Below are 14,326 nucleotides of genomic sequence, written 5' to 3'. Positions count from 1 at the left end.
AAAAAAAAAAAGCTACCTGGTTGATGCAAAAATTTTGTGGTTAAAAAAAAATAAAAATTCACGGTTCAACGTTATCAACTTCTGTGGAGCCCCTGGGGGTGCAAGGGGCTCACCAAACATCTAGATAAATTCCTTGAGGGATCTAGTTTCCAAAATGGAGTCACTTGTGGGGGAGCTCCACTGTTTAGGCACCATAGGGGGTCTCCAAACGTGACATGGCGTCCGCTAATGATTCCAACCAATTTTGCTGTCAAATGGTGCGCCTTCTCTTCTGAGCCCCGCCATGCGCCCAAACAATTACTTTCCACCACATATGAGGTATCGTCATACTCAGAAGAAATTGCATAATACGTTTTATAGTACAATTTTTCCTGATACCCTTGTGAAAAAAAAGCTACCTAGTTGAAGCAACAGTTTAGTGATAATTTTTTTTTTCTTTTCACGGCTCAACGTTATAAACTTCTGTGAAGCCCCCAGGTGTACAAAGTGCACACCAAACATCTAGAAAAATTATTTGAGGGCTCTAGTTTCCAAAATGAGGTCACTTGTGGGGTAGCTCCATTGTTTAGGTACCTCAGGGGGGTCTTCAAACCAGACATGGCGTCCGCTAATGAGTGCAGCTAATTTTGCACTCAAAAATTCAAATGGCGCTCCTTGCCTTCCGAGCCCTGCAGTGTGCCTAAACATTTGATTTCCACCACATATGGGGTATCTGCATACTCAGGAGAAAATGCACGATACATTTTATGGTGCATTTTTTCCTGATACCCTTGTGATAAAAAAGCTACCTAGTTGAAGCAACAGTTTTGTGGTAAAAAAAATTAGTTTTTCTTTTCACTGCTCAACGTTATAAACTTCTGTGAAGCCCCCAGGTGTTCAAAGTGCTCACCAAACATCTAGAAAAATTATTTGAGGGCTCTCGTTTCCAAAATAATGTCACTTGAGGGGTAGCTCCATTGTTTAGGTACCTCAGGGGGTCTTCAAACCCGACATAGCGTCCGCTAATGAGTGCAGCTAATTTTGCGTTCAAAAATTCAAATGGTGCTCCTTCCCTTTCGACCTCTGCTGTGCACCCAAACAATTGATTTTTACCCCATATGGGGTATCCGCGTACGCAGGAGAAAATGCACAATAAATTGTAGGGTGCACTTTCTCTTTTCTCACTTGTGAAAATGAAAATTTTATGGCTAAAGTGACATTTTTGTGTTAAAAAGTAAAATTTTCATTTTTTCCTTCCACATTACTTTGGTTGCTGTGAAGCACCTAAAGGGTTAATAAACTTCTTGGATGTGGTTTTGAGCAGTGTGAGGGGTGCAGTTTTTAGAATGGGGTCACTTTTGGGTATTTTCTGCCACCTCGGCCTCTCAAAGTCACCTCAAATGTAATGTGGTACCTAAAAAAAATTCTTTTGCAAATTTTGTTGGAAAAATGAGAAATTGCTGATGAACTTTGACCCCTTCTAACTAATTTGTTTCGAAAATTGCGCTGATGTAAAGTAGACAAGTGGGAAATTTTATTTAGTAACTATTTTGTGTGACATAACTCTCAGATTTATGGGCATAAATTTTCAAAGTTTGAAAATTTTCAAAACTTTCGCAAAATTTCCTAAATTTTCACAAATAAACGCAAAAAATATCGGCCTAAATTTACCACTGACATGAAGTACAATATGTCACGAGAAAACAATCTCAGAATCGCCAGGATCCGTTGAAGCGTTCCAGAGTTATAACCTGTCAAAGTGACACTGGTCAGAATTGCAAAAAAATGGCCCGGTCATTAGGGTGTTTTAGTGGCTGGGGGTGAAGGGGTTAAAGGGGTATTCCCATCTTTAAAATTCTATCCCAATATGTATTATTAGGTGTAATAAGATTATTAACAAATACCTCCAATTAGAAATGTAGTATAGTTCTTCTAAACAGCTATGTCACTTACCTCATGGGCACGGCATTACAGTAGCTTAGGTATCCAAGGTTATGGCTACTCATATAAAGGACAGTTAGTTGATACCTAAGCTACTGACATGTCTGCACATGAGGTAAGTGATATAGCTTATCAGGAATACTAGACTACATTTCTAATTGGAGGTATTTGCTAATATTCCTATTCTTATTACACTACGTCTTGACAAAGAATCTAAGAGATGGGAATATCCCTTTAATAAAAAGCCAAACACTCAATTTGCACTCTGCCCCTCATCAGTGCAAAGCAGGAGGTCTGATTTGGCTGAGTGAGAGGCCTTGGTACAAGGCGGAGGGTTTCTTCTTGTGGAGAGTGCCAAGCCTTTATAAAAAAAGACTTCTAGGCTAAGAAATGCTCCTTGTGGAATTTAAATATACAGAAAGCATATTCAAGGTAGAAGAAGTCAGGAACACTAGTGACCCCTATAATCACTACTAGCATGATTACAATGTAATCTAACCCCAATATTTATAGGCATTCAATGGGGTTCATCTTCAGTGTTTCTACTCAAAATAAGGGTTATGGTACAGTCGGGAAACTGAGTGCCAGCCTTGTGTGGAGCGTGAATGGAGTTGTGGAAACTAGATTAACCAGGAAAAAGATGTTGCTTGTTCACATATTTGGGCAGATTTACATCTTCATTTATTTAGAGCTGGCGAAGGATGTCTGATATAACCTATAACCGCCTTCCTCAGCATCATTATAGTCGCCAAATGTCACTTCAGTACAAGGCAGGATCTATCCAGGAAGTAGATGCAATATGCCTTTCATTCAATAATGTCAAAGGCTATCACACGGTTATCAGACAATTTCACTGGTGGTGACGGCTATTAATAATGAGTTTCCAAGACTATTGGCCTTGTCTAAGTGTGTGAGTAATGTGCCCACGTTACGTTCTGTCCCTGCAGAAATTTCTACAGCGATTTGAACAGCACACGTGCGCTTCAAATCGCTGCAGAAACAGTGCGTACTGAAAAAGAAAAAAAAGCTGATTCCATGCGCTCTGAGTGCAGCCCCTCCCATAGACAGAGCGGGGGCTGCATGCAGAGCGCACGAAAGAAGCGACATGTCACTTCTTAGCACGCAGCGCTTCGGGCAGTAGCTGAAGCGCTGCTTTCTAATACGCCACGTGGGCATAGATGGGGCACAATCTTCATAGATTGTGCTGGGGACGCAGGACGCATTCAGTTACACTGCGGTGCAGATCGCAGCGTAACTGCATGCAAATACGTTACGTGGGCACATAGCCTTACAGTCATGTCTACAGAACAATGGCTATAGCAAAATGCAGTACTTATGTCGTCCACCTACCTCCCTGGTCATATCTTTTATTATGCCTACCCATTAGTGATGAGCGAGCGCCACCATGCTCGGTACCCATTAAGAGCAATTGGATACTCGGATGGGTGCAACTCGAGTACCCGAATATAATGGAACTCAATCAGGGACTTGAGCATTTTTCCAGAACATTTTCAGGAAAAATGCTTGAATGCCCCATTGACTTCAATTATACTTGGGTGCCTGAGCCACGCCGATCCGAGCATCCAACTGCTCTTATTGAGTACTGAGCATCATAGTGCTCGCTCATCACTACTGCCCATGAGTTAGGTAATGTTGAAAGCCCAGTCAGCTCCCAAGCCATCCATTGAGATAGACAAGTACATGTCTCCATTACATGCTTTCCAGTAAACTAAAGAGCACAGCATGTCAATATATTTTCTTGTAGATTGTACATTAGAGACACCGGCAGTATCTGGGGCACACTTTCCAGGCTCATGGTTCTATGTGGTATAAAAGCAATGACATGGGCTTGGATTGATCCAACTACAAGAATGTTTGCAGCCCTACAGTAACGTGTGAGACCAATGACAAAGTCTCCTCTTGGAGCAATACCTGCAGTTTTGGACTATACATGGATTCTTAGACATTTTTCTTTTTTAAAAGTTACCGTATTTTTCGGACCATAAGACGCACTTTTTTCCCCCCAAATGTTGGAGGAAAGTGGGGGGTGCGTCTTATGATCTGAATGTGGCTGCGGGGAATGTGGGTACTGCGGTGGAGCGGGTCATCGGGGCACGAGCAGGCTGTTGCAGCCTGCCGTGACCACGTGGACCCGCTCATTTAATATGCACGCCCATCCCCCGCCCATCATCCCTCAGCGCTTAAGCCGGCGCTGACAGGTGGGCGGGATGATGGGCGGGGGATATACAGCCGGCTCGCATGATCACCCCTGGCAACTACGGCCTGGAGTGATCATGTGCGGCTGTATTCACTGCTCCCCGCGCGTCATCATCAGCGCGGGGAGCAGTGAATCAGTGAGTGTACAGTACTCACTGTTCCCTGCAGCATCGCTCGTCCTTCCGTCTGTGTCAGCGGCAGCGCCGCTGATTGGAGCCGTCCCCATTACCCTGCTGGATCGCGATCATCTCCTGTGTTTGTGCCGGCAGCTGAGTGGAGACTAGCGGCCGCACAGCGATGACGTCATCGCTGTGCGCACGTGTCCACACGCAGCGGCCGGGACACTGGCACAGACACAGGAGATGATCGCGATCCAGCAGGGTAATGGGGACGGCTCCAATCAGCGGCGCTGCCGCTGACACAGACGGAAGGACGAGCGATGCTGCAGGGAGTGAGGTAAAGTGAGGTGAGTATGAACGTTTATTTTTTTTATGAGCCACAGGATGCGGCCATACACCAGGATGAGGGCATATGAGCCAGATGGGGGCATATTATGAGCCAGATGGGGGCATATTATGAGCCAGATGGGGGCATATTATGAGCCAGATGGGGGCATATTATGAGCCAGATGGGGGCATATTATGAGCCGGATGGGGGCATATTATGAGCAGGATGGGGGCATATTATGAGCAGGATGGGGGCATATTATGAGCAGGATGGGGGCATATTATGAGCAGGATGGGGGCATATTATGAGCCGGATGGGGGCATATGAGCAGGATGGGGGCATATTATGAGCAGGATGGGGGCATATTATGAGCAGGATGGGGGCATATTATGAGCAGAATGGGGGCATATTATGAGCAGGATGGGGGCATATTATGAGCAGGATGGGGGCATATTATGAGCAGGATGGGGGCATATGATGAGCCGGATGGGGGCATATGATGAGCCGGATGGGGGCATATTATGAGCCGGATGGGGGCATATTATGAGCCGGATGGGGGCATATTATGAGCCGGATGGGGGCATATTATGAGCAGGATGGGGGCATATTATGAGCCGGATGGGGCCATATGCCATGATGGGTTATATAGCAGGATGCGGCCACATGCCAGTATATAGCAGGATGCGGCCATATGGCAGGATTACGGTGTATAGCGGATGAGGGACATATACTGTATATACCAGGCAGGGAGGATCATTACCAGGATGCGGCACCTTAGTAGAGAATTTGGGGACATTACCCCCATAACAGTGTCAGCAGCAGATCCTCGCCCCATGACAGTGTGTCATGACCACATTTTTTGCTTAAAATTTTATTTTCCTCCTCTAAAACCAGGGTGCGTCTTATAGTCCGGTGCGTCTTATAGTCCGAAAAATACGGTATGTTTTACTCATATTGGAAACCTCATACCCAGTGACACACAGGAGTAGACTTAGCAGGCGGAAGATTTGTCCACTATGTAGCGAAACGCAAAAGAAATATTTGTGCATCTTATAAACTATTCAATTAAAACTTCCTACTTGATGCATTTCAAATACTAGGGGGCGCCATACTATTCGAGAACCATTGATCTAACATTTAAAATAAAAAGCCTTCCCATAATGTACAGAAGCACAGAACAGCAGTGTAAGAGCTTGATCACAAGTACAGATTTCCTGTATTAGATATTGTAGAAATATATTAAAAACAAAAACAGCTTTTTACAGTATCAGCAAAATCAAGATTTCTTAACATTTCTATATTCTCAGTCACACTTTTTTTCTCTTTTGTGTATTTTCGGCTGTGGTGCTCAGATTTTTTTCGATTTTGCTATATTTTTACCAATCAATATGAATAATGTTTCTTGAAGCACACATCACTTAGTATTATAACCAGCAGATTTGTGAATACTTTATGTGATTATGTTTGCTGTTAGGCTGGTTTCACACTACGTCTTTTTAACATCCGTTGAAAACGTTATTTTAGCGGAAGTACGGATCCAGTGCAAATGCGTTTTCATTTCAATGCATTTGCAATGGACTCGCGTCCACCTGCGTTCACCTGCGTTTGCGTGCGTTATAGTGCGGATCCGGTGACTTGCAGTTTTTTAACATGTTTCAAAAACGCTACTTGTAGCGTTTTTGAGCTGCGTCAAAATACTGCAAGTCACCGGATCCGCACTATAACGCACGCGAACGCAGGTGAACGCTGGCGTGCTGATAGACAGGATCCTGCTTTTGTACTGAGCATGCCCAGAACCAGTCTCGCGTGATCTGTCTCTCTCTCCTCCTCCCTCCCTCACCCTCTCTCTCTCTATCTGTCTTTCCCCCTTCCTCCCTCCCTCCCTCTCCCCCACCTGAGAGCTGCGGACACTCGTAACCAAGGTAAATATCGCGTAACCACTTCTCTTAGTTACCCGATGTTTACGTTGGTTACGCGTGCAGGCAGCCCTGCTCCTAGCAGCTGCAGACACTCGTAACCAAGATAAATATCGGGTATCCAAGGCCGATGTTTACCTTGGTTACCAGCGTCTGCAGCTGTCAGAAGCCGGCTCCCAGTCTAGCTCCCCTCACTCCCGATCACATGACTCCAATGCCCGCCCCTAAACATCCAGTGCAGGATCCTGCAAAATAACATATGCATTTGCATACGTTATTTGCTGTAAAAGCAGGATCCGTACTTCCGCTAAAAAAACGTTTTCAACGGATGTTAAAAAGACGTAGTGTGAAACCAGCCTTAAATAGCGCTCAAAAGTTAAACAGGCTTTAAAGGGCACTGGTCACCGGTTTTTCGGCATATAAGCTGAGGGAACCACCAGCGGGCTCTTATATACAGCATTCTAACATGCTGTATATAAGAGCCCAGGCCGCTGTGTAGAATGTAAAAATCACTTTATAATACTCACCTAAACAGTCACTGCGGTGGATTTCAGTCAGATGGGTATCTCCCTTCTCCGGTGCCAGCGCCGCCTCTTTCGGCCATCTTCGTCCTTCTTCTGAAGCCAGGGTGCATGACGCGTCTAAGTCATCCACACTCGCCAGCATTGAGGTCCTGGGCAGGCGCACTTTGATCTGCCCCAAGCAGGCGTAGATCAAAGTATTGTAGTGCTCCTGCACGGGACCACCGAGTGTGAATGATGTAAGATGCGTCATGCACGCCGCCTTCAGAAGGAGGACGAAGATGGCCGAAAGAGGAGGCACCAACTCCGGACAACGGAGACTCCCATATGGCCCAACTCCACTGCAGCGTGACCGTTAGGGGAGTATTATAACATGTTTTTTATGTTTTACACAGCATGTTAGAATACCGTATATAACAGCCCAATGGTGGTGACCGCAGCTTATATGTCGAAAAACTGGTGACAGGTTCCTTTTAAGGGACACTCCGATACAAAAGAAGGGAAGTACAGTACTTACTTCTTATTTGCCTTTTTATTTCCTTTGCAGGATCCAACCAGTTCTACAATTAAAAAGGAAAAAAAAAAAAAGTTAACTGGGGAAATAAACATTTTCAATGGAGCACAAATGCAGTCCGATCGGCAGGCAGCATGGTCTAGAGCAGATTGAGATACCGTTCTGTCAGAAGAGTCAATACAACGCCACATTCCTACATCAGTTTCTGACGTACGTGTTCTGGCTGTATATTCAGGTGTACAGTTCACGTGTCCCGGGGGGGGGGGGAGGGGGGGTTCGCCCATTGGAGTTGAATGGGCCAGTGAAAAGAAATAGATGACACTCCTATGCCATCCGCATCATCTGAGAGATGTCAGTTTTCATTGACCGGCCTCAGTGCCGAGTTGAGTAATTGGCTGCTCACTTCCAGGTCAGTGGGGACCGAAAACTAGCAGGGCATGAGCTATAGTGCTGGAATCTAATGGGTATCTGTCACCAGACTTTTTTTTACCTCATCTGAGAGCAGCATAATATGGGGGCAGAGACCCTGCTTCCAGTTATATATCACTTACTTGATTGCTGTAGTTTTGATAAAGTTGATTTCATCTACCAGTTCTTCAGATGTTGAGCTCTGAATAACTCCACCCACAACACTAAGGGCTTTCTGTATACGCTGTGCATAGACAGAAAGCTGCCAATCAGCGGTGAAGGCAGGGTTATACAAAGCTCACAAATATTTGATGACAATATGGCAACAAGTTTACTAGTAATCTAGCGATAATCTATTAATCAAAAAAGTGATTTTATCAAAATTACCGTAACATGGAGGGAATACGGGTCTCTCACCATACACTATGATACTCTCACATAAGGTGGCAAAAACCTGCTGACAGATTCCCTTTTAATGTAAGAAATAGTTTATTTTTTAAGATGTCAGACCGTCACTTTACAGGGGCTCAGGCCTGCCTCTTTCACATAGGATGTGTCGGTTGCCCTTACTGTGTCCACCACTTTCCTTTCCTCTTTTAGGTTTGTGATATTTCAAAACACCAATAAAAACTGGTTACACAAAATTATTACTACATGTTAATATTTTATACTTCTATAAATATATACACACGCACACATACACAGTATATCACAAACATGAGTACACCCCTCACATTTTTGTAAATATTTTATCTTTTCAAGGGAAAACACTTGAGATATGACATTGATACAATGTAATGTAGTCAGTGTATACCTTGTATAACCGTGTAAATTTGGTGCCCTCTAAATAACACACAGCCATTAATGTCTAAGGCTACTTTCACACTTGCGTTGAACGGTATCCGTTGCATTGCGTTGTGTAACGGATGCAACGGATGTGTTGCATATAGTGACACAACGGATGCAACGGATGCTGCAAAACAACGCAATTCGTTTTGATTTTTTTTTTTTTTTTTTTCCCGGTTTTACCAGCGGCAGACTATAGTGAACGATCAGCTGATCGTTCCCTGCAGCCGGCCGCTGGGTGATCAGCTGATTGCTCCCAGTAGCCGGCCGCCGGGTGATCAGCTGATCGCTCCCGCCCGCCGGGTGATCAGCTGATCGCTCCCGGCGGCCGGGTGATCAGCTGATCGCTCCCGGCCGCCGGGTGATCAGCTGATCGCTCCCGGCCGCCGGGTGATCAGCTGATCGCTCCCTGCAGCCGGCTGCCGGGTGATCAGCTGATCGCTCCCGGCCGCCGGGTGATCAGCTGATCGCTCCCTGCAGCCGGCCGCCGGGTGATCAGCTGATCGCTGTCACTTGCCGGCGCCCGGGCATGCCGGCGGGCGGGCGCTCAGCTGAGCGCTGTGACTTGCCGGCGGCCGGGCATGCTGGTGGCCGGTCATTCAGCTGAGCGCTGTCGCTTGCCGACGGCCGGGCGCTCAGCTGAACGTTTGGCCACCGCGAGCCAAAATAAAGTTTGATTTAAAAAAAAAAAAAAAAAAAAAAAAAAAAAGGAGCATGCGCAGTGAAATCCAGAGGATTCCGCTGCTCAAAATAACGTTACATGCTGCGTTCCTCCCGCTGGGCGGAAGCAACGGAGCGTCGCCCAGCGGAAGCAACGCAGCTCCTTTTGGTACAATCCGTCAACCATACAAGTCTATGGGAAACAGCGGAATCCGTTAACGGATTCCGCTGTTTCCCAAAAGGGCGGATTGTAACGGAAGGAAAATAACGCAAGTGTGAAAGTACCCTAAACCACTGACAACAAAAATGAGTACATCACCTAAGTGAAAGTGGCCAGATTGTACGAAAAGTGACAATATTTTGTGTGGCAACCATTATTTTCAAGGACTGCCTTAACTCTCTTGGATATGGAGGTCACTAGAGCTTCCCAGGAGCCCCTGGAATCCTCTTCCACTCCTCTATGATGACATCCTTGTGCTGGTCAATGTTAGAGACCTTGCCCACCTCCACCTTCCATTTGAGGAGGCCCCACAGAAGCTCAATAGAGTTTAGGTCTGGAGACATGTTTGGCCAGTCCAGCACTTTTACTCTCAGTTTCATTAGCTAGGCAGTGGTCATCTTTGAGGTGAGTTTGGAGTTATGTTGGATTACTGCCATGCAACCCTGTTTCCAAAGGAAAGGGATCATGCTTTGCTTCAGTATATCACAGTACCTGTTGGCACTCATGGTTCCCTCAATGAACTGTAACTCCCCACAGTCGGCAGCACTCATGCAGCCCCAAAGCATGACATTCCCACCACAATGCTTGACTGTAGGCAAGGCACACTTGTCTTTGTACTTCTCACTTGTTGACACTATCTGAACCAAATAAGTTTATTATGGTCTTATCAGTACGTGGTTCCAGTCTTCAGCAAACTGTTTCTTGGGCTTTTTTTGTGCATTATCTTTAGAAGAGGCTTCCTTCTGGGACGACCTTATGGTCTGAGCACTGACAAGCTTACCTCCCACCCCTTTAACCTCTGCAACAATGCTGGCAGCACTCATCCATCTATTTTGAAAAGACAACCTTTGGATAGGACACTGATCATGTGCACTCAACTTCTGTGGTTGACCATAGCGAGCCGTGTTCTGCGTGGAACCTGTCTTGATAAAGCACTGTATGGTCTTGGTCAGTGTGCTGCAGCTCAGATTCAGGGTGGCAATCTTATTGTAGCCTAGATCATCTTTGTGTAACGCAACAATGCCTTTTTTCAGATCCTCAGAGAATTCTCTGAAATGGGGTGCCATGTTTAACTTCCAGGGACCAGTATGAGAGAGAGTGTTAAATCCTGCTCCCCATTCACACCTGAGAGAAAATGGCTAATTAGGCACAATTTGCCCATTTTCCCTTGGGGATGTTATAGGGATCTAGAGATGTTGCCAGCGGTTGAAGTTGAGTTATTAGAGGGCACACCAAATTAAAACTGTTATACAAGCAGTACACTGACTACTTTATATTATATCAAAGTGTCATATCTTCAGTGAGGGGTGTACTCACTTTGTGATTATATAATCAGCCAAATTGACTGATTTTTGGGACTCATGGTAACTTTTCACAGAGATAAGTGGCACATGTGCACAATTGTATATGTGGGGCATTCTTCAAACGTTAGACAAATGTATGAAAGGGGCATATTGTACACATGGCTCCCGTTGTTACCAGACAAATATTCCAGCAGGGTGAGAATGTCCCTCTACCCAAAGTGGCTTTGTCAGTGTGGCTACATACATTGGGTCCTGCCTTGCCAACCGCACAGCCTCATTTTGGCTCTCTTCCAGTTCAATCTCTCTCTTTGGGCATCGTATACCTCCTTCTTGTGGGTTCCTTTGGCAGCACACTCTTATCCCTCTTTTGCATGTTGTTTTATTATGCCTCACTGCCATACCGGGCACTGGATACACTATTAATATAAGTGATCATTATATCCCCCAAATTCCCGTGTAAGTTTTATACATTAGTTCAATAGGTCATGCTATCAACAACTGATCAATTGCTGTATAAACATGCTTTCTCTATATAGGATATGGTTTTTAGGAAAGTTGCTTTTGTAATAAGTAGTTGTGCTGGAATATATTTTATATACTGTACATACTATTGACGTGTTCAAGGGCTTTTCAGTATGCAATGCAATTTTAAATGTTTTTAACATATGTGTGTTCCTGGTTACAATAAAGATTGAATTTTATAGATATAACGGTGTGCACATTTATATGCAGGGTCTCTTTCTCTCCTCCTTACACCAAAAGGTTAGGCATTTCTTTACAATTTTAATTTTGCACGTCAAATACAAGCTGGTACCTTGAGCCACACGAGTGCAAAAATAAAGCACTTTCACAAGTATGCCGAACTTAGAGGGTAAAGGCCCCGTAACACGCAACATATAATCGCTGGGGGGATATCGCCGGGGGTCACAGAATTCGTGACGCACATCTGGCATCGTTAGCGACGTCGTTGCGTGTGACACCTACGAGTGACCGCTAACGATTCAAAAAGCGGCAAAAATCGTTGATTGTTGACACGTCGTTCCTTTCCCAAATATCGTTGCTCATTTGGGACACAAGTTGTTAGTCGTTCCTGAGGCAGCACACATCGCTACGTGTGACACCCCGGGAACGACGAACAACAGCGTACCTGCGTCCTCCGGCAACGACGTGGAAGTGACGTTAATGCGGCTGCTCTCCTCCCCTCCGCTTCTATTGGTGGCCTGCTGTGTGACGTCGCTCTGACGCCGCACGAACCGCCCCCAGTGACGTAGTTAGGAAGGTATGTGCGTGTGACGCGTACCGGCGATATTGTTCGCCACGGGCAACGATTTACCCGTGATGCACGCATGACAGGGGCGGGTGCGATCGCTAGCGATGTCGCAGCGTGTAAAGCGGACTTTAGTCCCATCTTCATAAATGGCTTTTGTCAGATTCCACAAGCACTTTTACAATTTAGTGTGTATTAAAGTGTCCAGCTGTTCTTGAAATATTACCACTTTTCTTTCGTATACAGCGCCTTGCCTAGGTGACGGACCACTACTAGTGGCTGAACATGCACAGTGCTTACAAGCTCTTCTGAGCTTGGATCGCTGCAGCACTTTGTTATCACCTACTCACGGGCCAGCTTTAATGCATTGCTTATAATCTAAAGCGCAGCGGTGGTTAGTCTCCTAGGCAACAAGCCAGAAACAAGAGGAAAAAAGTTAACTTAAGGACGGCTGCAAATTATAATAAAAAGTACATTGCAAAAGTGCTACAATCTGACAACACTCAACTACGAAGATGGGAATAACCATCTAGAGTCTGTACCTAGAGGGTGGGCTGAATATTGAAGTCAGGGGTTACAATGGCGTCTGAGTGCCTCTGTGGTGCGCACACACAAGAGTGCCTGGCATTCAGCTTACCCATTCTGCAGCTGCAATCCAGCACAACAGCTGGCTCATAAATGGGTCACTGTACTGACTGCACTGGGACAAGTGAAACAGATCATTCAGCATTCAACACAACATTGGCTGAAGGTCACAGAAGTAAGGCATTTTAATCTAGAAAGGCAACAACCCCAACAGGAAAAATTGAATCGGAGGGGAACATTGCCAAGAATGAAAACACACGTCTGTATATATTAGTACTCTGAACAAGTCACATAAATGGAAGGAAAGAAACAAGAGATCCTCATAGCAGAATCGCACAGGGAAGCCCACCAATATGAGCAAGCACAGAGATTCCCCCAGGAAAAATCCACAGAATATGTCCAGGCAAAGGACTGGAATTTGTCACAACCTCTCAGCACAGCAATGGATACAGACTAAAAATGCTAATGCAGTACATACTGGGAAATAAACCTTTAATAGCAACATCAGCAGATTTAGTCTTCGGATCAGCACAGACAGCAAAAAAAAATCTGCAGAGGATTTATCTGCAAATCCACGGCAAAATGTGCAAGTCTTAAATGTGGATTTCACGCTTTCCAGGATGAACTCTGGGGCAAAATCCAAAAGAAATAAGCCCCATACGGAGCAGGTTATAAATGGACGGCAGGAAGGTCTGCGCTGTGCTGCAAACTTTGGAGGCAGAACGTCGCTGTTCTGTGGGAAGGGTTATAATGAATCGTTACTGCTGAAATGGAAGGAGTTTGGGAAGATCTGCTGACACCGACTTCTCAGATCCTGGGTCACATGTACTTAAGGAACATTGTTCCCCATTCCAAGTGACCGGAGGTCGGTAATGTAAGGCATAAGTGAGGTTATTGCCATCACATGCATGTCCCCTCACTGCTGGGAATTCACTTACTGTAATGGGAATCAGCTGCCCAGGAGCTACCTTCCTGCTGTAAATAGGCCGAGCTACAGTGTAAGCACGCGGCCCAGACACTAGAGCGCAGAAATAGGGGAACAATGACAAACGGCGACCATTCTTATTTAGTGCTAATTTGTATGGTCGTCACCAAGGGGGTGTTGCTCCCAGGATGAAAACACGCCCAAAGAGAATCTATGAGCAAAGCCTTATTGGTACAGACCAGAAAAACATGCACATTGCACATCTCTGGAAAGGCAAAGAAAGAAATAAAACAAGACATCTCAAGGACAGCAGCAATAAAATAAGAACTAAAAATGGCCACTGTTGACCTGGTACCATGTCAGCAATAAAGGGATATTTCCAATATTTAATGTTAAAGTGAACCTGACGGCTGATCCTCGATGCTCAAACTGTGGTTAGCATCCATCAGGCTCAGGCTGGATTTTCCCAGTCAGATAGGTTTGGCCCTGACACTGCAGTGTTTCAATAAAGGAAGCCGCAGGGGACTAGTCCGACTAGCGGGTCCGCGGTGGCACTGATAGGTCTCTGACTATGTG

General features: G+C 45.4%; 1 protein-coding gene across 16 annotated transcripts in view; it reads right to left on the bottom strand.

Moving 5' to 3' along the window:
• Window positions 1–14,326, bottom strand: part of EPB41L2 (erythrocyte membrane protein band 4.1 like 2) — a 204,683-nt gene that overhangs the window by 89,849 nt on the left and 100,508 nt on the right. For all 16 annotated transcript variants that reach the window (XM_075339882.1, XM_075339886.1, XM_075339888.1 and 13 more), the window contains exon 5: window positions 7,539–7,581. In XM_075339882.1, coding sequence (XP_075195997.1) covers window positions 7,539–7,581 — 43 coding nt within the window. The remainder of the gene's footprint in view (window positions 1–7,538; window positions 7,582–14,326) is intronic.

This window comes from Anomaloglossus baeobatrachus, chromosome 3 (genome assembly GCF_048569485.1).
Source record: "Anomaloglossus baeobatrachus isolate aAnoBae1 chromosome 3, aAnoBae1.hap1, whole genome shotgun sequence".
Taxonomy (NCBI): domain Eukaryota; kingdom Metazoa; phylum Chordata; class Amphibia; order Anura; family Aromobatidae; genus Anomaloglossus; species Anomaloglossus baeobatrachus.
Note: the sequence above shows the minus strand (reverse complement) of the source record. Positions and strands in the feature narration are given on the sequence as shown.